A 27743-nucleotide genomic window follows, 5' to 3' on the forward strand; every position below is an offset into this window, starting at 1 on the left:
GATCATAATCACATAGGGCCAACCTCATCATACTCAAAATTTTTCTTTTATTTTGGAAATTGCACGCACACACCAGTGTTCATAATAATAGCAACGCAGCATAGTGCACAATTTTGTTTTGGTTTTTAATGAATTTCGTTCAGTTGTTTTTATAAAAATATTGTTTATACTACAACAAAATCCATATAACTTAAAGCCTCAAAATGTATACAAAACTGCAATAAATTCAACAATTTTTAAAGATGCTCTTTTTAATTTACAGTTTCATAGCTCATTCAAAAATTCAAAACTCGAACATCCCTTAAGGGGACAGATACCTGTAAAATTTCAAAAAAAAAAAAAAATGTCCCATTCATAAAATGTTAATATAATCATTTAAGAATATGTCAAAACGTTTTTAGAACGTAAATTTCAGTATTTCTTATATTATAGATCGTCAACCGTGACGACCCTATTCTTTGCGTTCTAGCGCTGGGAAAGGTATAGATACGTTGCCAACTTTAGACGCGCTTTTCTCAAAACTATACGGAGAGTTGAGTGTACATCCGCCATTTAAATGATTAAAATAAAAAAAGTAAATTATATTATTTTAATGTATTGTATAAATAAACTGTATGCCAATTTTGAAAAAAATATCTTGACTTTTTCATTTTAAATAATTTTAATGAAAATCAGGGAAAATATGGCCGTTCACAGGTATCTGCCCCCTTAAATGGATGGCAAATGCACAATAGCGTCAAAAACCAAAAACTTGCGAAAAATTAACGCGAATTTTAAGCCAATTTAAACGGGCGCAATATTACAGTGTAGATTACAAACTTTAATTTGAGTATAGGTTGAAATTTCAGGCACGTCAAATTTTTGAGAAGGGCCACTTTTAGGCCTCAGAAACGTGTTCAGCGCATAAAAATGCATAGAAAGCCAGTCTCGTATAAAACAACAAAAAAGCCGAATTTTGTAGGCCAGTATAATTCCAATAGCCTCTCACAGAATATTTGTATATTTTTGTGGAAATTTTATTAAAGTGGTATTCTAAGCTAAGACTAAGGATGATTAATGGTTTATATATTGCATTCGCACTAAGCCATTTAAGGGTAAAAAGTGCCAAGTCGACTTCAGTTGTTTCGTTAAAAGCCCATCAACATACATGCATTGCTTTACAAGCTGCTTCAACGCACTAGCGCACAAACTTTATAGGGTAGTTTGTGTTTTTACTTGGCTAACAAAATACATATAAATTGTGCTTTCATCTTATTCGTACATACATAGGCATAATTTCTATAAAATTCAAAAATATCAGTTTCTCAGAAATTCTTCAAAAAAAATGTTCTAAATTTTCATTTATATTAATTCTATGTTGTATGTAGTATATGAATCTCAGGCATTACAAGCTATTCGTAACTAAAATACATTCGCGCTCAGACTATAGTAACTGTTGGATTGAAATTGGCATTGGTGCCATTGGTGCCATTTGGCGTTTGATAAACTTGCAGTGGCTTTTGCTGCTGTTGATGGCTATTTCTGCTTGCAAGTTGTGTTTTTTGTTGTTGTTGTTGTCCTGGTGGAAGCAGCGCCTGTTTTATATGAGGTTTATGCACATGATGATTTTGTTGTTGCTGATAGATCATCTGGTTCTGTTGGCTATTATGCAAATCAACAACACTACCGCAACCCAGCTGCTTGCCATTGCCAACACCGCCAATTGCTTTTACCTTGTAATTATTGCTGCTACCATTTGTACGAGAATATCCATTGCTGCCATACGAATCAGCCGCACCATTGCACAATCCATTCTTGAACTCTTTGGAAAGGCCATTGGTGAGACCATTACACATCCCATCACTATTACCGTTACTTTTATTTCGACCATTCCAATTACCATCACCAGCATCCCCACCGCCACCATTCGTTTCACTCTTTACACCTTTGACGCTATCATTGCTGATTGTGCTGGTTGTGCCATTACTTTGCACAGCAGCAGTCGTCTTTCCATTGCTGGCAGCATTCCATTGCCATTGCTTCAATGGCTCGCCGATTAGTGTAATTTTTACGGGTTTGTAAATGTTTGCGGTTGGCGCGTGTATTGCTGTGCCAGCAGCTGATGTCTGGGTCAGCGTGGCGGCTGTTGTGGGTGCTGTCGCTGTTGGTTTTTCCCACGCGATCGAAGCACGTCGCGGTGCCAATGGCAACTGTTGATTGTAATTGCTCAGAGTGGTGGATATGATGGTGTGGCGGCGTATTTGTTGTGATGCTGCTTCTGATGCGGCAGCAGGCAAATTATTATTACTGCCATTGCAGTTGTGTTGTTGCTGTTTTTGTTGTTGATGATGTGTGCATAGACTGTTGTTGCTGGTGGTGGCACTGCTGCAAAGGCTGTTGTTGTCACAGCTAGCTGCGGGATGATAATGTGTCGTATAGCTGGTGTACTCCGGCTTACTTCTAGATATGGACGGTAGTGCAAAAGCGCATGGAGGTGGTAAGAAAGAAAGCAATAAAAAGGTAAATATTAGTTCCGCATTAGATCTCATTTTTTTTGTAGAAATACAATTACAGTTATAAACTTATGAAGTGAATGCGATTAATAAGTATATACATATGTATGTGTGAGTTAGTATGTATGTGTTTGTATATTTAGTCGCATGCTTTTTTGCTACTTCTCAAGGTTGTGCATTTGAATGTTTAGATATTTTTAATAAACATTGAAACTTTTTCACAAGTTTTTTAGAAAATCGAAAACGGTAAAATTTATTTTATCGTAAAACACTTTACAACTAACGACCATTCATAGTAGTCTTTGTTTTATTTTTACTCAAGCGACTAGCAAGTATTTTGTATTTTACACACAGCAGCTTACCTAGGTGGTCATCCTAGTTTTTAGACATAGGGCCAGGCACGCTTGGATGCCGCAGTAGGTCTGCAGATGCTTTTTCGATATTGGGGACACTTCAACGCCCTTCGGAACTAATGGATTAACACGCTTATAAGGTCATCATGGAATCCGTGGTAGTGACACAGAATGAGTGGGGAATGCTTTTAGATTTTTGAATAACATGATGACTCAAATATATGACAAAGCCTCTAAACTCTTGTTGCAGAGTAAAACAAAGAAAATGGACGTAATGAAGTGAAAATTAATTGAAGTAAAGTGTCAAACGCTGACGAGTCTGGAGGTGACTGAGTCTCGAAAGAATGCCTAGAACAAAATTGATAGCTTAATTCAGATTCCTAAAAAAAGTAATCGTTAACATGGATTTTGCAACACAAAAATCAGTTTTTTCTTTTAAATCTTCTAAGATGTTAATTTTTCTTCAATTCCAAATAACATTTAATTATTATAATTTGAATATAATCAAAACATATAAAAGGTCACAGACAAATAATTGTCCTTGCAAATAATTAAAGTAGTTTATGCCAGTTGCCAACGCTTATAAGTTTTACACCAACAAATTTTTTCACGTTGAGCTAAAAACTAGTCCCAAAAAATTAAAAATTAGACAAAAATAATAAATTAAAAAATAAAGACTTTTAAAATTCGAAGCAGCTTTCTATACTTGGTAACTGCAAGTGAGTAATTCAACCGACAAATAGCAAGTCTTATGTAGTCCGTGTAAATACTCGGACGAGGGGTATTTTTACAGTAAGCCGCACCGCTGCGGTCGCCGTTTAGCGCATGCGCGTCGCGTGCCTGTTGGGAAGCCACAGACGCCATTACGGAACCATCCGATCGAGTCTATATCTGTTTGCGTGATTTTAAAATGACTCCACCTATTGAGAATCCCGCCGACTGTCAAGTGCGTGCTGTGATATGGTTTCTCTGTGCTCAAGGCTTCAAATCAGTAGACATTCATCACCAAATCAGTGAAGTGTATGGTGAAAACATTATGTGTGATGGAATGGTGCGGGAATGGGTTAGGGCCTTTAAAGATAGTCGCAAAAACATTCATGATGAAGAACGAAGTGGGAGATAGACATTCAGTGATGACAAATTGAAAACGACTGTGAAGTTGTCTAATCAGGCGGCAATTTTCTTTGACGATGGCATACAAAAGCTGGTCCCAAGATATGATAAACGCCTCAATAGAAATGAGAATTATGTAGAAAAGTAGAGTAAAGAATGGTCTTTCAAGTGAATAAATTATTTTTGGAAAACATTTACTTGCTGTTTTTTATGTCAAAACAGTACTTACATTAAAACACGCCTCTTATGTTATTATTTTGTTTTGGTTTTTTGAATGGAATTTTTGTAGCTATTAAACATTCAATTGCACAAATTGATACCATTAAAATAATTATCTTTATTTTTTTGTCAATGACAAGAAAGCATTACCTCACAAGTCTATTTAATTGCCGCATGCAATTAAAAAATTTGCAACAGTTTTAACAATTTTTGTGTGTGTTTTACATATTAGCACAATTAGTTTATTTTAAAAATGTTATTTTTTTACACAACGCATTTAAGAGTTAGTTAAAAGTAGTTTTTTCAGTATGTTGGGTATTACAAATAAATGAGGGAATACTAAGACGAGATATAATTCTGTGCTTAATACTGTTCCTAAAGCTATGTACCTATGTGTGTACATATGTATAATTATAGTAGTTATTAAGTATAAATTGCTCAACATCACTTAATTGCACACTATACGCATTCACATATTTGACTAAAATTTTCCAAAATCTGCTTTTATTTATATTATATTATAATTTTTTACTTTTCACTTGCCCTGCGAGGTATTCTCAGTACACCGTATAAATACAATTTTAGATCCACTCTGCAAAGCTACGCAGCAAACATTTTCGTTCATGGAAAAAGTCCTACTAGACCGAGAACGACTAGTATGGTGCTAGTTGCAAAGTGTCGACTTAGAGATGTGTGCAAAGCAATCATTCCTCTATGATTGCAAGCAATATTGCTTTAAATATTAAGGATTAGACGAATATTAATGTTCATGGAGTTAATCATTTGTTTCTTTTGTCCATCCGGCATCCGATATCCGGCACAATATCTAGTTGGTATAGCCTATGATAGATTTAAGACCCTACTTTACGCTCTTCTAGATATAAATATAAATTGTGTTCCCTGCCTATGTTCTAGATTTTCGATCGAGTATCGCGTGAGTTCCATATTCAGCGTTCAGTTATAGACCATTTCCATACTATTTTGTACATATTTACTTGTCCAGGGCTTTGTTAAGCTCCCAGAAGGATTCTGGTCAATGGAAATTTGATGTGGCGTCTAATTTCACTAGGCAGTCCGCCTGTTCGCTATCGTCATGACCAGTATGTTCTGGTACGCAGCCCAGTAGGACTGTAATTCTTGCTCCCAGGGTATTGAGTACAGCGACGCAATTCCTCAACTGAGAAGCTATTTTGTGAAACTACAGTACACATAGGGTTGCCTAGTCTGACAAAATTTCGGGAGCAGTGTTTTTATAGAACTGCTTAGTTTATTAACTCTCTCACTACACAATGGGAGCTGGTGCGGCCCCTGTCCGGCATTAGAAAACAGAGTAGGCATAGGCTTCGATACAACAATTATCTTCATACCCCTTGACTCCAAGCCATCAAGAGTTGTACTTGAAAAGAGATACAATGTGCTGCTTCCATGGGTTCAATTGTGATTAAACTCAGAAACTGAGCCCAGCAATCACTGTTTTCGCATTTTCACGGATGGCTCCCTGACCGAGTACAGCTCCGGCTCTGGTATCTATGCGGAGTCCAGCGGGACAAAACTGCACTTTGCCCTTGGAATGCATGCATCTGTATTTTAAGCGGAGGTGTATGCTGTTCAAGAAGCGATGAACTTTGTTGTGGAAAATAGATGGAGATACAGATCTAGAGATCTCTGACTCCTTAGCTAAAAAGAACCAAGAGCCCGTTCTACCAGTCCCTTCTGCAGCCATCAAATCCACGGTTAGCAAATGGGTTACTACAACCCACAAGCGAGCTTGACAGGCTGAGAGAGGCTGCAGATGCACAAAACTTCTGTTATCTGTCATGCCCGACAGAATGTTGCAGATTCTCCTGTCATTAAGCAGAAAAGACTGCAGATGGCTGGTTGGACTGATGACGGGCCACTTTCTGTGGGCAAAGCACATGAAAAAGGTAGGCATCTCAGACAGTGTAATCTGCCCAGCTTGTGAAGAGGAGAATGATACGGCGGACCATTTTCTGAGCGTCTGTTCGCCTTCGCTCAAATCAGGCTTGAGGTCTTTTGCCCTGATGTGTTAAGAAGCGACCACCTTGGCTTCTGGCATCACAAGATCTTGTTTTTTTTTTTGTTTTTGTTTTGTCGGGATAACTAGCAAGTGCAGCACTCAGACATTAATTAAGTCCATTGTACTACACTTGGATTCCTTTTTAATTTTCTTTGAATCTACCCGATCTGCGAAGAAATCTGAGTAGATCTTGTGGATCTTGTGGATCTATTCAGATTTCTTCCCAGATCCGATAGATTTATAAAAAAATTAAAAAGGAATCCGAGTGCAGTACAATGGACTTAATTGTGTCTGAGTGCTGTATTTGCTAGTTGTCCCGACAAAAAAAAAACTCCCTCACTATATTATAGAATTTATTACTCTCAGATTAATTAGAACCATTGCGATTTCTCTTACGTTTGAAAAATCTACTAAGTACTTAGACGGCCGCCGTAGCCGAATGGGTTGGTGCGTGTCTACCACAGAATTCACAGAGAGAACGTAGGTTCGAAAGAATTAAGAAAAATTAAGAAAAACATTTTTATAATAGCGGTCGCTCCTCGGCAGGCAATGGCAAACCTCCGAGTGTATTTCTGCCATGAAAAAGCTCCTCATAAAAATATTGCCGTTCGGAGTCGGCTTTGAAACTGTAGGTCCCTCCATTTCTGGAACAACATCAAGACGCACTCCACAAATAGGAGGAGGAGCTCGGCCAAACACCCAAAAAGGGTGTACGCGCCAATTATATACATATATATATACTTAGACACAAAACCATGAGAATATCGTTATAGAAAATGTTCCTCAGCGACTTCCAACAAAAGAGTCGCGGCAAGAACTTCACTTGCTGTTAAAAGCCACTGTTATGGTCTTATCCATGAGCATTAAACGAAATCTTTGACTAGTCTTAGATACACCGACAATTCCTCAATATGTACTCAACAGGTCCAAAAATAACATACTAAAAAATAGTTACAATATGTAGTTATATTTATGTATTTACTTCTAGATCACTGGCCTCACTAGCATATAATTGTAATTTTTTACAACTTTTAAAATATTATTAGTTAATTACGATAGAAAGAAATCATAAGCATAAAAAAAAAGAATTAAATTAAAATTTTACATTATTTATATAATTTTAGGTTGGATATTGGATATCAACATTTCTGAACGCTAAGCTAAACATTATTATTTTTACTTATTTACTATTCCTCATATTTTTCTATACAGTGCATATAAGTATTTACTAACTCCAGAGTTCTGTTAGTCTTATAGACAAGATGAACAGTTGTCAATACATGAGTAGGTTATATGTAGTATACAGATAATGTTAATGGCACATAAAACAATAACGGCCATGATAAGATCGCAAAACAGTACCTGTTCTTCACCAAAGCGTAGTCTATAAGTTTTTACCAGTTGAATCGATTCAGAGGAGTTTTGCGTGTGGCAGCGTGTAACAATGTGTGAGTAAGTATATGAGGGGCAATGTGTATGGGTGCGTATATGTGTGAGTTAACAAAATTTATATTTTTTATGTAATATTAAAGCAAGCATTAGACCATATTTTTTCAATATTTTTGTTCGTGAAACCCATTCAAATAAGGCAGCATGAAAGAGAAATTTGCGAGATTAGCTTTTGATTGATATGCGGTAAAATACGAACTTCTACTTATAATATAATAGGTCTATTTATAAGTTCGTGCGGTTTTACAACAGATGGCGTAACTTGATTATTATTCCATCGATCCACATTTCCAAACATTCATTGGAGAGCTACTGTCGTAAGGCACAAACGTCAGTATAAGTTTTTTATTTGAAGCGTAAACAACAATATTTTTACCACACTTGAAAATGTCGAATTTCGTGCCAAATAATGTGTTTTTGCGGGGAATTCTTCTTCATTATTTTAATATGAAGAAAAAAGCAGCCGAAAGTCATCGTATCTTGGTGGAAGTTTATGGTGAGCATGCTCTATCTGAGCGAACGTGCCAGAAGTGGTTTGCACGCTTTAAAAGTGGTGATTTTGGCTTGGAAGACGAAGAACGCGAGGGTGCGCCGCCAAAGTTCATGGATACCGAATTGGAGGAATTGCTCGATCAAGATCCGGCTCAAACGCAAGAAGAGGTTGCAAAAACTTTGGGAGTTGATCAATCAACCATTTCCAAACGTTTAAAAGCCATGGGAATGATCCGAAAGGTAGGCCATTGGGTGCCGTATGAATTGAAGCCAAGAGACGTTGAACGCCGTTTTATGGCATGCGAACAACTGCTTCAACGGCACAAAAGAAAGGGTTTTTTGCATCGAATTGTGACTGGCGATGAAAAGTGGGTCCATTACGACAATCCAAAACGTCGGGCAACGTATGGATACCCTGGCCATGCTTCAACATCGACGTCGGCGCAGAATATTCATGGCCTGAAGGTTATGCTGTGTATCTGGTGGGACCAGCTGGGTGTTGTGTATTATGAGCTACTGAAACCGAATGAAACGATTACGGGGGATGTCTACCGACGACAATTGATGCGTTTGAGCCGAGCACTGCGAGAAAAACGGCCGCAATACGCCGATAGACACGACAAAGTTATTTTGCAACATGACAATGCTCGGCCACATGTTGCACAAGTGGTCAAAACATACTTAGAAACGCTCAAATGGGATGTCCTACCCCACCCGCCGTATAGTCCAGACCTTGCGCCATCCGATTACTATCTCTTCCGATCGATGCAACATGGCCTGGCTGACCAGCACTTCCGTAATTACGATGAAGTCAAAAAATGGATCGATTCGTGGATTGCGGCAAAACCGACCGAATTTTTCACAAAGGGAATCCGTGAATTGCCAGAAAGATGGGAAAAAGTAGTAGTAAGCGATGGACAATATTTTGAATATTAAATTTGTAACCATTTTACGTCAATAAAGTTTCAAATTTCGAAAAAAACCGCACGAACTTATTCATAGTCCTATTATATAAATAGATTTTTATAAAAAGTTGAATATAAAAAAAAAATACATATGTACGAGTATTAATATGCATGAAAAATTTTAATTTGGTATAAATTAATTATTTTCTGATGTTGCAGCTCAACTCAAGTAAATATTTATAATTAAACAAGCACGTTAATTTATTCCCCGCCCCCCCCACTATCCCTTTCCCTGTGCTCTCTCAATACTAATGCTGGCATTTTTTTTTCGTGTTCCTCTTCTTTCTGTCTTGCCAATTTCACGAAATTTCGCGAATAAATTGCCTATGGCAAAATTCGTTGTAGATGGTGAAAGAAACAAAAGATGTTCATCGTAAGCAAATCGCTTACATAGCGCATACGTAAATAGAGCCAATTGGCCAAGTCTTGTCTATAGTATGCAACTAGGCCGCGGTAATAGCGATGATGCATGTAGTTGCTGTTGTAGCATGTCAAAATATTGCACGAAAGCTGTCTGCAATTTGCAACCAAACAACGCCAAATATGCAAATCGGCGCAACTGCGCGTGAAGTGCAACAACGTGCCACATGCAAATACAACAAGTCGTTGCAAGGTGCCATCGATGCGTCTAAGGCACGATTGCCAGTTACCATCTTCAACACCAACGCCACTACCATCGACGCCGCTTTGGCCAATTGACGCTGTGAAGCCGTTTAGGCAACCGATTACAATGCCACCGAAGTTGTCTTTGAAATGTTGCAATTTGCGGTGAATTATAGTGAAGAAGCGCTGCACAACTGCTGGAAAGGATGCGATTAGTATTTGGCTGGAGGCAAAATGTTTTGTGGGTATTTTAGTTTTGAGAAAATTGAAGAATTGTACGAATGTTTGCTTGCAATTGCAAGCGAGGTGGTGTAGTACGAGGTTGATTTGTTGTGAAGAAAGGCTGTTGAGAGGAATTCAAAACCAAAAAAAAAATAATAAGTAAAGTTCAAAAATTTTAAAGCTAAGTTGTTAGAAACAAAAGAAAATAAAATACGATAAGTTTAAATTACATCCTTTTGATAAAACTAGCTTTCCCATTAAGAGTATTGCGAGAAAAACCAAAACCAATTTATTTTGATATTTTAAAAACGTTTCTAAGTGGCTTACCTTGACAATCCTTCTGGACCGTATGAAAGAGGTCGGGTCTGCTTGTAACGCAAAGAAAATATGAAAAAATTCACTCACTTACAATTGGCATTAATTCAATTTAATTAAAGTTTTCTAATCTGTTTACTTAGATTTATATATTTAAGTTATGTTTATATATCCACTCATATTTATTTAAAATTATTTTCATTTTTTTCTTTAATTTATTTTGTTTTTATTTATTTTATATTATTTCATTTTATTTTTTCATTATTTATTTTATTTTAATTTAATTTATTATAATTTAGTTTATTATAGTTTATAGGATTTTTGTGATTATGTTGTATTTTTATTTATTTTTATTTGAATTTTATGGTTTGATTTTTTTAAATTTATTTCATCTTGATTTGCTTCATTTTATTTTAAATTATATTAATTTTAGTTCATTTTATTTTTATTTCATTTTAAATACTTTATACTATTTTATTTTTATTTATTTTGTTTTAAATTTTTAAAATTTGTTTTATCTTAATTCGTTTTAATTTATGGTACTCATATTTATTGTAGATTATTTCAATTTTTTTATTTTACTTTCATTTATTTGAATTAATTTTATTTTAATTTATTTCATTTTATTTCGATATATTTTATTGTAATTTATTTTAATTTACGCCATTTTTTTTAAATTTATTTTATTTCATTTTGTTTTATTTTCCTTCATTTTATTTTTAATTATTTTGATCTAAATTTTTTAGTTTATTTTGCTTTAGTTTATTATAGCTTATCATTGGGTGTTTGGCCAAGCTCCTCCTCTGATTTGGGGTGTGCGTCTTGATGGTGTTCCACAAATGGAGGGACTTACAGATTCAAGCCGACTCCGAACGGCAGATATTTTTATGAGGAGCTTTTTCATATCGCTATTAGAAAAATCTTTTTCTTTCTTTTCTCGAACCGACGTTCTCTCTGTGAATACCGAATAGTAATCATGCACCAACCCATTCGGCTACGGTGGCTTATGTAGCATATCATACTCGTCTTCATTTTGGATTATTTTCATTTTTTTTTTACTTTTTTTTTATTTTTTTATTTCTATTTCTTACTCTACATTATTTCTGATTTTATTTTCTTGTTTGCTTCAAATGTTTTTGATTTATTTTATTTTAATTTATTTTATTTTAGTTATCTTATTTTATTTTATTTTATTTCATTTCAAATTATTTTAGTTCAATTTATTTCACTTTATATTCATTCATATGCAAGTCTATAGTTTTCTTTTCCTTTACGTACCCTTTCGGTTTGTGTTGCTGTATTGATGCATTCTTTTGCGCTATCACTTCTTACTGCCGGTTTTTTCGATTCCAGACTTTCGATTTGATTTTTTTGCAAACGTATTGTACGCTCACGATCTTCGACTTCACCCTGTTGTTGTTGCATGATTGAAATGTAATACCAAAATATTTTAGAATTTTAGTTATAATGTTGAAAATATATATAATTTTTCGAACTAATATACAGTCAAAAACAATCGCAAAAGAGTACAAAATTAAGTTACAAAATAGGCAAAATTATGACGGATATTGAATGTGTGAGTGAGAGGAATATTACATTTGTGTGTACAAAAATTTCGTCTAATTGATTTGAATATTCTTGGAAAATGATTTATTCTGATATTGAAAGTAAGCAATGGCAAAAGTGCAGATTACATCGTGGATTTAGGTTGGCGCACTGCCCTAGGATGTCGAAGAAAAGAGAACTCAGTGACTTTAATTGTCTAGCTGCCAAGCGTAGACATATGTATACAGAGAAAGTGCTCAACAGAATTCTTCCAGGAAAGGTCCCCACAGCTTCTGCAATGTGGATCAAATGGTAGACCTAGCTTTTTTGCGTGTGAGCCGATCGTCCAATAACCGGTTAACACAGCTACGAGTTTGAGCTTTGATTTGATTTTGACGTCGTCAGAGCTTTGATCGCAACTTGACTATCAAAATAAATGTTGATATCTCACCCACTCTCATGTTTCCCAATCATGTTGCATGCCTGCAGGATTGTAAAGACTTCTGTCTGAGAAACTTCAGCAGTATTGGGCAATTTTTAAAAAATAGATAAATTGGGTAGTTTAGAGAAAATCGCTCTCCGACTTCTGATTCCATCTTGGAACCGTCAGTGAAATCAAAGGAAAGTTTCGGTACAGATTTTCCCTCCCTATAATCCTGCCTTCTTGGAAGCATTGTCCTGCTACGACTCTCAAACTCCAGTTTGAGTCCGAAGTTCGGAAAAATACGGTGTTAATTGCCCAAAAATGCTACCATGTCTCTTGAGTGTTTGCCTTGAGAAGCCAATCTCCTTTAACTTGATTGCATTTTGAGCAGCGATGGAAACAACGTAAAAATCGACATTGAGCACAGCACTGGGGCCTTACCTAAATGCAGGGACACTAATTGAACGGACGATAATGCAACTATTATTTATTTATCCCAAAATTATTGGAGTGAGGCAAACATAAAATATTTTGATAATATGCTTCAATTCACTAGATTGTCGGTGTGACAAACTCCTAACTGCTTCTGTAAAATATGAGTAAATAAATTCAACTCTGATTGATTTTTCTTTACATTTGAGGTTTGCTGACAACAGATGGCAATCAACGTTTTCAAGAGAGTCAACTGCGATTTTAGATTTTTATTCCACTCATCACAATAAATGTATATTTACCCTATAAAAAACATTTTTTTGGATACACATTTAATGTACGTTGCGATTTACAGAGCACAGTTTTCTACAGTGCTGCAAGCTATAAGTAAAGAAAATCTGCAGAAGGTCATTGGTCTTGGTTTTCATTTTTTAGCATCTTTTATTCTGAAAAAGTAAATAATCTCATTCACTTAAAACATACACATATGTATGTACATTCTCAGTAGAAACAAAGGAACAACTAAATCAATATCCCAAACATAAACTTAGCCAATGCTCCCTCTTTAGTTTGTATTGTTACGACTTTGGTAACGCCTAAAAGTTAACATTTGAAATTCGTCATTATTGTTAGCCTAACATTTTCTTTTAGGATAGCAAAATTTGGTTGAATTTGTTATGAAATAGAGTATCCTATACATTATCAAGGGGTAATGGCGCACAATAAATAATAATTAATTACAAGGTTGTCAAAAAAGTCTTCCGGTATTTTTATTGAATTTTCAATTATTCATAAAATTCGTTATAATAATGCGATTTAAGTCAAATATGTGCCGTTTTGTTCGATGACGAGTTCCCAACGAGATGCCAACTTCATAATGCCCCTCTTATAGAAGCTCGTTTCTCTATTGTCAAAAAACTCAGAGAGCCAATTTTCAAAGAACTCTCTTGTGGACAACTTCCGACTACCAAGCTCGTTCGCCATGGACAGAAATAGGTGGTAATCACTTGGTGCGAGATCCGGACTATACGGTGGATGCAAAAGAACCTCGCATCCGGGCTCCCGGATCTTCTGGCGCGTCACCAAAGATGTGTGTGGCCTGGCGTTGTCCTGATGGAAGACAATTCGGCCCTGTTGATCAAAGATGGCCTCTTCTGCATGAGTGCTGCATTCAAGCGGTCCAGTTGTTGGCAGTACAGGTCCGAATTGAGCGTTTGGCCATAGGGGAGCAGCTCATAGTGGATGATTCCCTGCCAATCCCACCAAACACACAGAAGAACCTTCCTGGCCGTCAATCCAGGCTTGGCCACCGTCTGGGCAGCTTCACCGCTTTTCGACCACGACCGTTTGCGCTTCACGTTGTCGTAAGTGACCCACTTTTCATCGCCAGTCACCGTCCGCTTCAAAAACGGGTCAATTTGTTGCGATTCAGAAGCGATTCGCATGCATCCATACGGCCAAAAATGTTTTTTTGCGTCAAGTCGTGTGGCACCCATACATCGAGCTTCTTTTTGAATCCAAGCTTCTTCAAATGGTTTATAACGGTTTGATGACTCATGCCCAGCTCTTGGCCGATGCTACGGCTGCTACTATGCCGGTTTCTTTCGATCAATTCAGCGATTTTATCGCAATTTTCGACGACAGACCTTCCGGACCGTGGCACATCTTCGATCACCTTTGCACCAGAACGAAAACGTTGAAACCATCGTTGTGCGGTGGAAATTAGTGGAGCGCCCGGGGGTTTTGACCTCGGATCTCTTAGGGACTTAATGAATTGCCATGTAACCATCAGGATTTTCTTTTGTATGCTCTAAATTGTAACTTCTACCAATATTATATTGTGCAATTAATTTTTTCATTGTTTAAACAAAAAAATATGAAAAATTAATATATTGGAGCATAATATTTAGTTGGAAATAATTTTTTTTTGTTCTACGTTAAATTTTACTTAAATAGATAAAGAAAAACATCTTCCCGACGTTATATATTATTGGTTATATTATGGCTGGAAGTGGGATAAAAGAAGTTCTTTCTACCATTTATGCAGAAAATACGATTGATCACATAACGTCAGGACGTGCCTATGCTAGAGCAGTACGTGCTCATACCTTATTGCAGCAGGCTTTATCACAATTAATTTTTGAAGATCTTAAGGAGAATAATGCGGATTTTTTAAATGTATTGAATGACGAATAAATATCGATGATTTTTGAAATGTTCAATTACAATGAAATTACAGAAAATCAAGAATTTCAAATGCTGAGTAGAATTTTTGAAGATAAATTAGTTGAGCTTGAAAATAAAGATAAAACATCAAAACTATGGATTACGTATTTTCGAATGGTAACAATATTGAAAGACTTCATTGCTGCCGACCTTATGGGGGATTGGAATTTACATCTACATAGTATTGAGCTGATGATTCCACTATTCGACGCATCAGGACATTTTCCCTATGCGAAGGCTGCACAAATTTATCTGCAAGATATGAAGGAATTACAGTGTAAAATGGATCCAGCAGAGTTCGAAAAATATACAACAGGATATTTCACATCATTTTTTTTCTGGTATTGCAAGTGATCAGACTTTAATGAAAGGAAAGAGCGTCGAAGGGGGTCCTTTTAATCGAGGTGCCACTGAAAGTGTAGTTTATAAATGGATCAGAGGAGTTATTTATAGAAAAGATATTATTGAAAGCATAGAAAATTTTTGTGACATATCTTTCAATAAAAGTCATCAACACAGTGATTCTACAGATGCTAGAATTGAAAGGGATGGTATCGATGTAAAAAGATTGGTAGACTTTTTCAAAGAACACAGTCCTTTTCCTGATACAGATGCAATTATGTCAACTGCCACTGGAATTACCGGTGATAAAAGTATAAATTGTTACAATGCTTTTGAAGAAGGTTTAAAAGTTATGAAGAAAATCGAGGGAAAAATGTACGCGAATTGAAGTTATTAAGGAAAGATAAAATAAATAATCTATTGGCTAAAAATAGTAAAATAAAAATTCATGACAATGTTATTCCCGTTGATCCATTGTTGCTGTTTCAACGTATTTGTGTGTTGAAAAAAACAGATTATGAACTAAAAACTTATATGAATTATGAACTGACACTACATCCACTTGCTCTGTTTGAAGATGGCCAACTGCGAAAAACAAAAAAATCAACTTTCTACGAATTATTCCCAGAAATTCAGATTAATTTGAAAAGCTTAGAAAATGTTCATTATGTTATTGATGGAGGCATGTTGTTATATCGTTGCAAATGGCAATTAAATGAAACAATCAAAATGATATGCGAACATTACGTAAGATATTTGAGGAATGATTATAATAACGCATACGTGGTATTTGATGGATATAAGAAGGACGGTATTAAATCTGCTGAAAGGAATCGTCGCGCACTAAAAAATATAAGTACAGATATTGAATTTGATGAAAATATGCCGTTAAAAATCGCTCAAGATAAATTTCTAACGAATAAAAAACATAAATCTCGCCTAATCGAAATGTTAAGAATAAAATTAGCTGATAACAATATTTTTACTTGCCAAGCGGAAAGCGATGCAGATAAAATAAATGTTGATACAGCAATTAGTTTAGAATCTCAAAATATTGTTGTAATTTCTGAAGACATTGGCGTCTTGGTTGTGATAACGTCATTGACGCCTACTGATCGTGAAATATATTTTTTAAAACCATCCCGAGGCAAAGTTAACCAACAAATATTTTCATTGAAAAGTTTAGAAAAATCTCTACCAGCATCTAAAGAACATGTTCTATTTTTACATCCTTTCACGGGCTGTGATACTACTTCTGCGTTTTACAATAAAGGAAAAATTAAGTTTATCAAAAATTTTGAGAAGCGGAATGATCTACATGACTCAGCAGCAGTATTTAAAAATGTACATGAAGATGCAAATAATATATTTCAAGCTGGTATTACATGTATTTTGGGACTGTATGGTGCTTCGGCAAAAATTACAGATCTGAATACATTCAGGTTCAATTCTTTCATCAAAGCAACTGCCAAAGACACAAGTGTTCTTTTATCTTCGTTACCTCGCACATCTGATGCAGCATTTGAACACTTTAAACGGGTTTACCTACAAATCCAGATGTGGTTAGGGAATGATTTAATCATCGAAAATTGGGGATGGAACTATTCCAATAATACCTATCATCCAATATTTACGAATCAATTACCTGCTCCGGAAAATTTATTAAAAATGTTATTTTGCAATTGCAAAAAAGGATGTGGAGCTGCATGCGGATGCCGAAAAAGTGGATTATACTGCAGTGTAGCATGCTTACAGTGCAACGACGACAGCTGTCTAAATGTAGCGCCTATGATTAACATCAGTGAAATTGAAGATGATATTTGAAAAAATGTAAATTTTTCAATAGACAAATTTTTTGTTAATATAATTAATTTTTTTCTTTTAAATAGTCATAATTTTTTTGTTTTTAAAAATTACTTCGATTTTACTTTTATGCTATAATAACAGAAAACAATTTTTTATTTTTTTGTATGCTAATTATTTAAATAAACAAATAGTTTACATAATATTTTTCTTTAACATTTAGTTATCCATAATCTATTTATTTTTTCAGTTGCTTCCACTTCTGTTACAAAAAAAATAAATTCTACAACGTTATTTGCGTTATAGCACATAAGTTATTGCAATCATAAATTTTTGCGATTTAAAAATCAAATTCACAACTTTTAAATAGGTAGAGATTATTATTTATGTTATTCACAACACATTTTCGCAAAGATAATTTAATTTCATCTAGTCTCTAAGACATCCTAGGTTTTAATGGTTTTAACGCTCCAGACGCTCCACTAAATGGAAACTGTATCGGGTCCATAAACTGCACAAATTTTATTGGCAGCATGAGATGCATTTTTGCCCTTATCGCAGTAGTACTGTAAGATATGCCGTATTTTCTCTTTATTTTGCTCCATGTTTGCGACGCTATAACTCACGAACGACTAAAAGCAAACAACAATTAATCAAACACGTGTTAGCACGTGAAAAGAGCTTTCCAAAAAGCTCTAGCGTGAACCGATGCGACGAATACAACTAGAACTACGCGCTTGCAAAGACAAGCTTGCGGAAATACCGCAAGACTTTTTTGACAACCTTATATAATTTCTTTAGTGCAAATCTGCCCCTTTTGCCATTGAGTTTGCCATGAGTGTGTACGAAGAATTTGGTATTTATCTAAGCACGAAAATTATTAGATCTATTAAGTGCACTGTTGTTTGGCAGATACCAGTAGTGTACAAACATATATTTACATGCTTTTTTATACAATTTAAAACAGATAAAATTTGTAATGTTTCATAAAAACTATTTACTAAATATCAAAGTTTGTTTACAAAAAACAAAGAATTCACAAATTTATAAATGAAACGAAATTAGTAGAAAAAACTGAATATTAGTTATTTGAATTTGTTAAAATGCAAGCTTGGCGCAATGTTTGTATAAATTACCTTAGTTTTAATTTAATTATTGCGGTTAAGGTATTGGAAAATCTTTATATGGGCTATGCGAAATTGTTACACTTGCAAATATTTGATATTAATAACCTAAGGAACTTAATCGAAAAATTGTATATAATTAAAATTTTCGAATTTTTTCAGGATGGTTTTTTTCATTTAATTTTTTTCTTTTCTCTTTTTTTTCGTTACAATCAACGCATTACCACGTAAAGTAGGAAGAGATACTCAGTGGTTTGTCTCCTTTCAAAATAAAGTTGTTCAGACTTTTAAGAATAACTTAAATTAAAAGCATAGTTTACTTTTCATCGACAAGGACAAATCAAAATAGAACAACAAAAACTTATAAAAACGTGCAAATACCTGAAGGTAAACCACCTGTCTTCGTAGGTCGGCTAACTCCACCATCGGATCATCTGCGATCGACGATGCCAAGCTGGTCAAGTCCATGTCATCCAATAGTTTGCTATCCAAGCCACAGGCAGCGAAGAGTTGCCCATTGTCATCATCGAATGGGTTGAGAGTATCCGTCTAATTAAAGTAAAGAAATAAATTATTAAAATCGTTTTTGTTATTATCTCTATAGTAGATGTATGCATATAAATCAAAAGAATTTTGAAAAATGAAAACATTTGTGGACAGATGAACACTATAGCCAGATGCATGGTGATGAGTGCCACTTAACATAAGACCGTCCACGGATAGTTTTGTGTTTGTTGAGGCCGGGTGTGTGTTACATTGTACCCAAATAAAAGTACAAAAAAGAAAATTCTATACATTCTACTGTATCACTACGACCATGGTGAAAATCCAGAGCAGAAAGTCACAGAAGAGTGTGATATATGAGAACCCAATGCACTATTGAATGCAACAGCAAATTGGAGTTTCTATTGATTCCATTCTGTTTTAAATATTGTTGAGATTGCACATTCAATACGCCCCCGTTTATTATGTTAAGATTGAATTTTCTAACGCCCCCCTGATGTTTCAACCTATAACTCTCATTGTATATGAGTTTGTTTGATTACAAAAATTAAAAGGCAGCCCAAAGAAAATTGTATTAATATGATCTCGGGTATATAAAAATTCAGTCCGAAACGAATTTAGAATTTCATTGCTTGTTTTGCATAATTATGCAATTAAATGCCCACGCTACACTATGTGTCCAAATAATTATAAACAGTAAGAGTTTTGACCGCCGTAGGCGAATGGCTTGGTGCGTGACTAGCATTCGGAATTCACAGAGAGAACGTTGGTTCGAATCTCGGTGAAACACCAAAACTAAGAAAAACATTTTTCTAATAGCGGTCGCCCCTCGGCAGACAATTGTTTTGCAATGGTATATATGTATGTATGTATATATAAGAGTTTCTTACACTGCGAGACGGTTTAATTCCAATTCTGTATTGAAGGCAGTAGGAATATATTGCGAAACCTCCGAAGTTTTTGGGCCACAGGAAAATTGTTTATTTTTTTTTTTTTGCGTATTAAATTTTTAAGTTGTATACCTGAGTGTTTTCGAAAACATGGAAGAAGCGTCAAAAATGCATATATAGGGCCCGCCATCTATCGTTATGGATATGAACTAGGTATTATTTGAAGAATGGTAACACTTAGCTGCCATCTGATTTGACAGAAAATTAGTTTTATTCTTCCGCTGAACGAAAATGGTTGTGTATACGCTCAAAGAACGCTGGGAAATATTGCGACATTACTTTGAAAATCATGGTAATGTTGCAGAATGTGGGAGAAGAAAAGCATCGAATGAAGCGTATGTGCGTTACTTTGCAAAACAAGTAAGAGAATCTGGGTTGCTTATTGACAAACGAACACGTGGCCGACCAAAAACCGTGCGTACACCCGAAAATATTGCTGCTGTGGCCGAGAGTGTTCGTGAATTACCAGGAATATCAGTTCACCGTCGTTCTCAACAATTGGACATTACGGAGACATCATTGAGACGAATTTTGCGTAAAGACCTTGGTATGACGCCGTACAAAGTCCAAGCCAAGAGCCATATGAATGAAGTTGTGTTCCGTCATTAACCGGAAGGATTGTACTTCAAAATAAAAAACAGTTTGGAAAAATATTGAGTAGTTTCTTTTTTATAGTATTTTTAATTCCGTAAAGTTATATGGCGGACCCTTTATATATTTGTGTGGAATATTTTAACTTACTAAAGCCCTCTTCGATTCGCCATTCATTAGATGGTGACAAATAGACGAAGCAATAGGCATAAATAAACATACGTTGGCAGCACTGGAAAAGGCTGCCAAAAATGGCATTTGTTTGGAAGCACTTAATGAGTATTAGTAAGCCTGCGTTCAGACACGGCTAATAGAGTTACTTTCATGTGTGTTTGCTTTAATTTAAAGCCAACAACAGTATTGAGAACAACGAAAACACAAAGCTTGTTGCCCGAGCCCGAACACCTCGGCGTCGTTCTCCCCTCTCCGTCGACCACTCCACCAAAAGTCGCAAGAAAGAAAGTTGCCGTGGCTGAACACTGTCGAATGAGATTTGCTTAATATCAGAAAACAGTGACTTATACCAGTTTTATGAGACATAAACATACTATACTCGCTAGCGGGGCATATTGTTCGATAACATTGATGTTTTGCTTTCACATGAAAAATTTTGATCAAGTGAGCAGAATATAAACAAGAATATAAAAGAAGTGAGGAATCGAAGGCGCCTTAACTCACTAACCCACAATTTGAAATGTCTAGTAAAAATAAATTGGGCAGGTCGTTAGAGGGTTCAAATATTTTAGAAAATTATTTCCTGGAAAATTAGCTAAGGATCTTCTCTAATGAAAACTGTATGCGAAGAATATAAAAGTCTACAGAAAGTAAATCATAAAAGTAAAAAAATAATAAAAAAAATCCAAGAAATTTAATACAGGTTTTGTTGAGACTAATTCAATTTGAAATATTTTCCTCCCCCATATTAGATTCACCATTTTGAATTCTTCAAATCCAATTTTAGATTTGAGTTCAGAAATCTTAAGACATCTAGAAGAAGACATCTGCTTTCTATCTATATTATTACCATTTACCGAATTCCATGGTGATCGATTTCTGCCTTTAAGCTTTATTTGCAGCCATATCAGCGAGTCGTCAGCTGTCGTGTATTCATCGTACAGAATTCGTCTAATAGATTCTTTGGGTCGACCTCTATGGCGTGGTTAAAACTACACCATATTGTCCTAAAATTCAGCTTGACAAACAAACGCTAGTAAAATCTGTAGAATAATAAGCGTCCGACAGCTCACTAACTCTCATTAACATTTTCATAGACGCGGTACCGTGCAAGAAAATTGCAATATACCTTTCGGAGGATGTTAACATTCGATGCTCCTCGAAATTGTAGGAAATCGTTAAAATGCTACTGAAATGCTTCTGATGTCGGATAGAGCTTTCCTCTATAATGGGCCTACATAAGTTAATCATGTCTGACGCGATTTCTGTCTCAAATTTCCAGAATAAAATTATATTATTAGTCTATGAAAGTGTTATTATAGTTTCAGGTAGTCTGACTGATCTGGCTTTAACGCTTTTACTAATAACATGGCCCGTTCTGTTATAATCAGCTATGAACTACATTTCTAATTTATTTGGTTTCAAAAATTTTAATAGGTTTTAGAGAATGCAACCCAGTTCACCACGAAAACGTCACGCCCTAATTTTAAATTTCAGCTGAAATATTACCTTAAGCCGTCACCAATGCAAAGTCAGGTATTTTATAACACAAGTATTGTATATTAAAATTATGAACATACCCTCATCAAAGGTTCTTCGTTCTGTTGTGATAATTGATCAATTTCGAGAATGTAAATGTGGATTTGGAAAATGAAATGTAGTGTGAAGTGCAGCGCGGTAAAACCAAATTTATTTACATGCAAATAGAACGAAACAAAACAAAAATTAAAGTGCAAACAATGATAAATGCTTTATATACAAATGCATCAAATGAGTATTATATTTATGTACACACATAAGACAGAGTCACTCAAGCAATGCTTTTTCAAAGTGATAATGAATTTGTAGTTAACCAATGATAAAAAATTATAACCTCTTTATTTTGATGCTTATAAGACTCATTACAATTATATTTATATTTTTCTTCATGCAGTTCGCATGCATTTCGATTTGCGAAACTCAGAAACGCATGTAAATCATTCAGAATCTTTAGAAGTCCCTGATTTTTAAAGAGCCAAGATCTTTCAACTCATTAAAAAATGGTATACCAAAAAGGTAAATCTACGTCTGGATAGAGCAGAGCAATGGCACAGCAGATGTGAGATCGTCTAGTCCTCTTCTAGACAGCTTCTGCCGAAGTCATGTGTCTGCTCGCCCATTCCCTGGGCGTGTCAGCCCAGCGCCCCTTTAGAGATTCTAAAGCAGAGATTCTTTTTCCTTTCGCATTGAGAGTTGGCCACAATTGCTAGGTGCATATGACAAATATATGAAAATATGTTTGTTAAATTTTTTTAATATATATTTTAGTGCTTTTTTCTGAAGCGTTTTTTCTGCATTTGGTGCTTTTTGAAAAGAAAAAATTGGCAGTATTGGTGCTGTTTCGAGTCATTTCTTTGTTTTCCGAATTCAATCGTGGACACACTTCGATACAGCCCCGAAGTTCATGATGGTTGTTCGAATTCGGTTGTTATGCCATAATAAAGCAGCGACACTTTGAACTGTTGCGTGCACGAATCATCACGAATTTCACGATATGTTGTTCTTAAGGATCGACCATTTTCATAATAAGTTTCAATAATTTTAACTCGTCGTTCTATTGTGTAAAATTTTTCATCTGTCTACTTGGCAAATGTCAAAGATGACAAAAAAGGTAGCGTCTAGGAACTTTTCACTACTGACATCTAGGCGGTACTTTTGATATCTGACTCGATGTATATCTAACTCGATTCCTTTTGCTGTTATACACCACCGTTACATGAACAATATCATAACACCCTTGTGCACAAGTGTGCGCGGGTATAAAAAATGCAGCCTGAGCCATTAAAAGTCATATAAAGCATTTGACGATGCTATGCATTCTAGCGCTGCCCCTTGTTGGCGATGGGAAATGAATGCCGCTGGTCAAAGATTACACAAATTTTATTGGTGAGCAAAACGCTTGAACGACCCTGATTGTATGTACTTTTCATATTTTGATATTTCATGATATTCCATATTTCCACCCACTCACTCACACACGCGGGCGCACTTACCTCCTGTAAAATGCGTCGTAGCCGCAACAGCTGTTTCTTGAACTGTAGCACATCCTGAATCATCGCATTGCGAAATGATTTGTCATACAACATTAGATCGTCCGAGGAACTGTGCGAATCGCGATATAGTTGTGAGTAGTGATGCTGAAATGGTTTCTGATGATGGTAATGACTGCTGAGCGGTTGCGAAGCATTCGTCGATGACGTGGAAGCGTTTGAAGCACGCGAAGCGTTGCCGCTACGTCGTAAACTGTGTGTTGATTTAGAGCTGTCCGAATCCGCACCGCCGCCAGATGCTCCAGCACCAGCATTCGCTAGAAGGCCGCTGGTGCTTGAAGCGGGATACTGTTGTTGTTGCAAACGCGAACGATTTAGTAAGCGTGTAGCGCGAGCGGGCAAATGGGCGCTGAAATGAGCAAAAAGAAAACGAGGATAATTTCAAATTGTCGTGTGTAAGTCTGAAGTAAGAAAAATAATTATTTTTATTATTATTACTACTTAGTTACGAATGTTGCAAATAAAACGCTTTCGAATGTGTCTGATTTTTTTAACAAAAACAAAAAAGGGAAATGTTCAAACTTGAATGTTTTCTTTAAATAAACTCTAATCCTATACCCTCGCATTGTGTTTGCACCTCAGATATGTGGCATTCGCGTGTGGCGCACTAGCCGACAGCACCGTTGTAGCGGCACAGTGACACCAACAGTTGCATACAGCACCTAAAGTAGACGTCGACTTGGTTGCCGTTGTCGTCATCGTTGTAGCTGGTGATCTTGATATCGATGCAGCAACAGTTGAAGAAGTTCGCCTTGAACTTTGTTGCATGTGTATGGCATGTGGCAAGTATGATTTATGTACACCATGAAATGTTTGTGGCATTCGTGCAGCTGTACGGTGGTGTGTATTATGTGATGGAGAGTGCAGTTGCTGTGGATTGTCACATGTGACATATTTAATGGTAATTGGCGACGAGGTGCGGGGTGTGTGAGGTGTGCGGGATGTACGCGGTATTGCCGCTGTCAAAAAGATATTCTCTGATGTTTTCAAATCGGTGCGAACGCGTCGTGCACCAATTGGTGATTGTTGTAATGGCTTTTGTTCTTTTTGTTGTTGCTGTTGCTGCTCTTTTCGCTTTTTCTGGTGGTTTGAAGCCATTTTCGTTGCAATTTGCAGCAACAACAACAGCGACACAATCTCCAACGTTGCAAAAGCATTTGTATTCACCAAAGGCACTGATTTGAACTTTTTACGTATACAATTTTTTTTTTTACTTATACTAAGTAATATATTTTTTCCTTAGATTATTTTTTAGTAACTGAATAGTAGTACAGATTTTGGTATTTCACTGGTGACGTGAAAAATGTGTCGCCATTGCAAAGTAGAAAACGACAGACTGACGTTTTTCATACTCCCAGCTTTATTTTTGTTGTTTGCATAGCATGACACAATCCGCACATGCGCATTGTTGCACCTCCCCTACTGGAAAAATTTGTATTGAAGCAACTAATTTCTTCTTCACAGCCATTGTAAAGTGGACTAGTTAGTTAATAACCAGTCTTATCGCAGCTAGTCTTATCAGCTATTGCTGTATTTTCGTTCCGCCAGAAGGTGACGGAAAATTAATCATCCATTGGAAAATTTATAATTTCTTAAAATGACACTCGTGAACTAGACAGTTCTGCAGTATACAAACCGACAAGCAATGGACCGCGTTAAGATCAAAATAAAGATATCCTTCACGCAAAATTATCATTTCTATTAAAAGTTATTTAAAAACTTTTTATTTTAAATTGTATGATTGATTTTGCGCAGATTGAGAACTGCGTAGTTTCGTGAGAAATTATTTTTATCAGAAGCTATTTTTAAGCAGTGAAAAAAATGGAAAAAACGATGCCCGTAGCCTAGGGGATTTCATGTTCCCCCTACAGTTTGGTATACGCTACCGAAAAAAACTCGATTTACATGTATGCAGCCAAGAACTGTCACTTCAGCAGTATTTCCTAAAAATGTACTGAGAATGTTTCGTGCTGTTATAACAACAACAAGGGTTTTGGTTGTTTCACGTATTTAAATGCGGTCGCTCCTTGCTAGATAAAGGCAACGTTCAGGCATTTTTACAGTAAAGAGTTCCTCATAGTAATCATCTGCCATTTGGAGACTTATCTCTCAAAAGATAGCTACTTTTTTTGTTGGGACAGACTAGCACTAAGTACAGCACTTAGGCACAATTAAATCCATTGTACTGCACTCGGATTCCCTTTTTAATTTTCTTTAAATCTACTCGGCCTCCGAAGAAATTTGAGTAGATGTTGTGGTGCTAAGGAGCTTCTTAACACATTAGGGCCAAAGACCTCAAACTTGATTCGAGCGAAGGCGGGGCAGACGCACAGAAAGTGGTCCGCCGTCTCATCCTCCTCGCTACATGCTGGGCAGAGTGCACTGTCTGAGATGGCCACCTTTTCCAAGTGCTTTGCTCATAGAAAGTGGCCCGTCATCAGTCCAACCAGCCTTGTACAGTCCCCTCTGCTTAGTGACAGGAGGAACTGCGACAGTCGGTCGGGTATGATAGGTAATATCAGATATAGTATTAGATTGAATAATTGAATTTTGAATAATTTCTTACAAAGAAAGTGTTGTTTTTCCTTTAATTGTTTGAATGGAAGGAGTGCAACTGTTTCAGTCCAGTACCTTTTAGGCTTCGTTAAGGAGTCTGAAGTACTCAGGCTGAGGTACAAGATATCAGTCTATATATTATATATAATATAATTGGATCCCCCCCCTTTTATTGGGCTACTTTTGTGGTGTGCGTCTTGATTTTGTTTTACAAATGGAGGGCGGACTTACAATTTTGTGCCCCCTCCGGGCAACAGATGGTTTTTATAGAGGCTTTCCCAAGGTAAAAATATACTTGGAGACTTGTCATCGACTGCCGAAGGGCGACCACTTTTAAATCCAAAAAACCACTATTGAATGGTTGTCCAGCCACAGCTCATTCAACTACGGGGACCGCATCGTAATGCCCCAAAGGAGCATGGCATGCGGGGTCGTATTACGACTCAATTGCTGATATGCTTTGTTTCTTAGCTCATTTTATTAAAAAAAGGAACCCTTCCTATGAAATGAGACTTTCAGGTAGTAGTCCATAAGAGTATTTTTAAACCTTCCCAAATGTCTTGTTTTTTTCGCCTGTCATCTGCCAACAATATTCAGTTCATTGTTTGATACGTTTCCAACAATACATTTTTGTCGCTCTTAAATATGTCGAATTTCGTGCCTTCAAACTACGATTTGCCGACATCGTTGGTTTTCTGTTATCAATTGAAGAAAAACGCTTCTCAAGCTCATCAAATGCTTATAGTGGCTGCTTATGGTATACATGCTCTAGGTAGAGCACAGTGCTTCAGGTCCTTTGAAAAATTCCGAAGTGGTGATTTTAGCGTGGAGGACGAGGACCGTGGCCGGCCATCGAAAAAGTTTGAGGACGCCGAATTGCCAGCATTGTTGGATGAATATGATGTTAAAACGCAAGAAATAATGGCAAAGCAGTTGGGAGTGACCCAAAAAACCATCTCCAAACGTTTGAAAGGCATGGACATGATTTTAAAGGTCTGAAGATGGGGGCCGCATGAACTGACTGAAAGGCAGCAAGAGAACCGAAAAACCACTTGTGAAATGCTCCTCTTCCGGTTCAAAAAGAAGTCTTTTTTGCATCGAATCGTTACGGGTGATGAAAAATGGGTGTATTTTTCCAATCCCAAGCGTAAACGATCGTATGGTCTGCCCGGCCACAAGCCAAGAACAACTGCCAAACCAAATCGCTTTGGCCGCAAGGCAATGCTGTGTGTTTTCTGGGATCAGCGTGGCATGATTTGGTACGAGCTATTAAAACCAGGTGAAACAGTTGACGGTGCACGCTACCAACGACAATTGGCCGATTTGAACAGTGCTATACACCGAAAATGCCCAGAATATGCCGATCGGCGTCACAAAGTAATTTTTTTTAATGACAATGCCACATCGAAGGAGAGCGACCCGGGAATTGGTGGAGACATACGATTGGGAACCGCTGGTGCATGCGGCTTATTTACCAGACTTCGCCTTCCGATTATCATATGTTTGCATCGATGAAATGCCGGTGGAACCTTCGCATTTTCCGAGCAGCGCTTCAATTCTCAGGAAGAAGCCAAAAAATTGCTCGATGATTGGTTTGCGGCCAAAGACAGCCAATTTTTTGGCGCGGCATCCACAAATTGCCTGAGAGATGGGAAAAATGTGTCGCTAGCGATGGCTATTATTTTGAAGATTAAATTTGTAACCATTTTTTGTTAATAAACG

The 27743-nt window shown here is 36.4% G+C and overlaps 1 protein-coding gene across 9 annotated transcripts in view; it reads right to left on the reverse strand.

Annotated features, from left to right (window-relative positions):
- Positions 1 to 350: 350 nt before the first annotated feature.
- The window catches only part of LOC128862111 (uncharacterized), a 114862-nt gene continuing 87469 nt past the window's right edge, over positions 351 to 27743 (reverse strand). For 3 of the 9 annotated variants that reach the window (XM_054100548.1, XM_054100543.1, XM_054100550.1), the window contains 6 exons: positions 23409 to 23814; positions 21957 to 21977; positions 18539 to 18706; positions 11540 to 11671; positions 10274 to 10311; positions 351 to 2439 (listed from right to left, as the gene is read on the reverse strand). In XM_054100548.1, coding sequence (XP_053956523.1) covers positions 1419 to 2439; positions 10274 to 10311; positions 11540 to 11671; positions 18539 to 18706; positions 21957 to 21977; positions 23409 to 23814 — 1786 coding nt within the window. In that variant the 3' untranslated portion in view covers positions 351 to 1418. Of the gene's footprint in view, positions 2440 to 7577; positions 7600 to 9097; positions 10068 to 10273; positions 10312 to 11539; positions 11672 to 18538; positions 18707 to 21956; positions 21978 to 23408; positions 23815 to 27743 lie in introns of those variants that run through there. The other 6 variants (XM_054100551.1, XM_054100544.1, XM_054100552.1 and 3 more) reach the window with 6 other exon arrangements.

The sequence above is a fragment of the Anastrepha ludens genome, chromosome 4 (assembly GCF_028408465.1).
Source record: "Anastrepha ludens isolate Willacy chromosome 4, idAnaLude1.1, whole genome shotgun sequence".
In the NCBI taxonomy this organism is placed as follows: domain Eukaryota; kingdom Metazoa; phylum Arthropoda; class Insecta; order Diptera; family Tephritidae; genus Anastrepha; species Anastrepha ludens.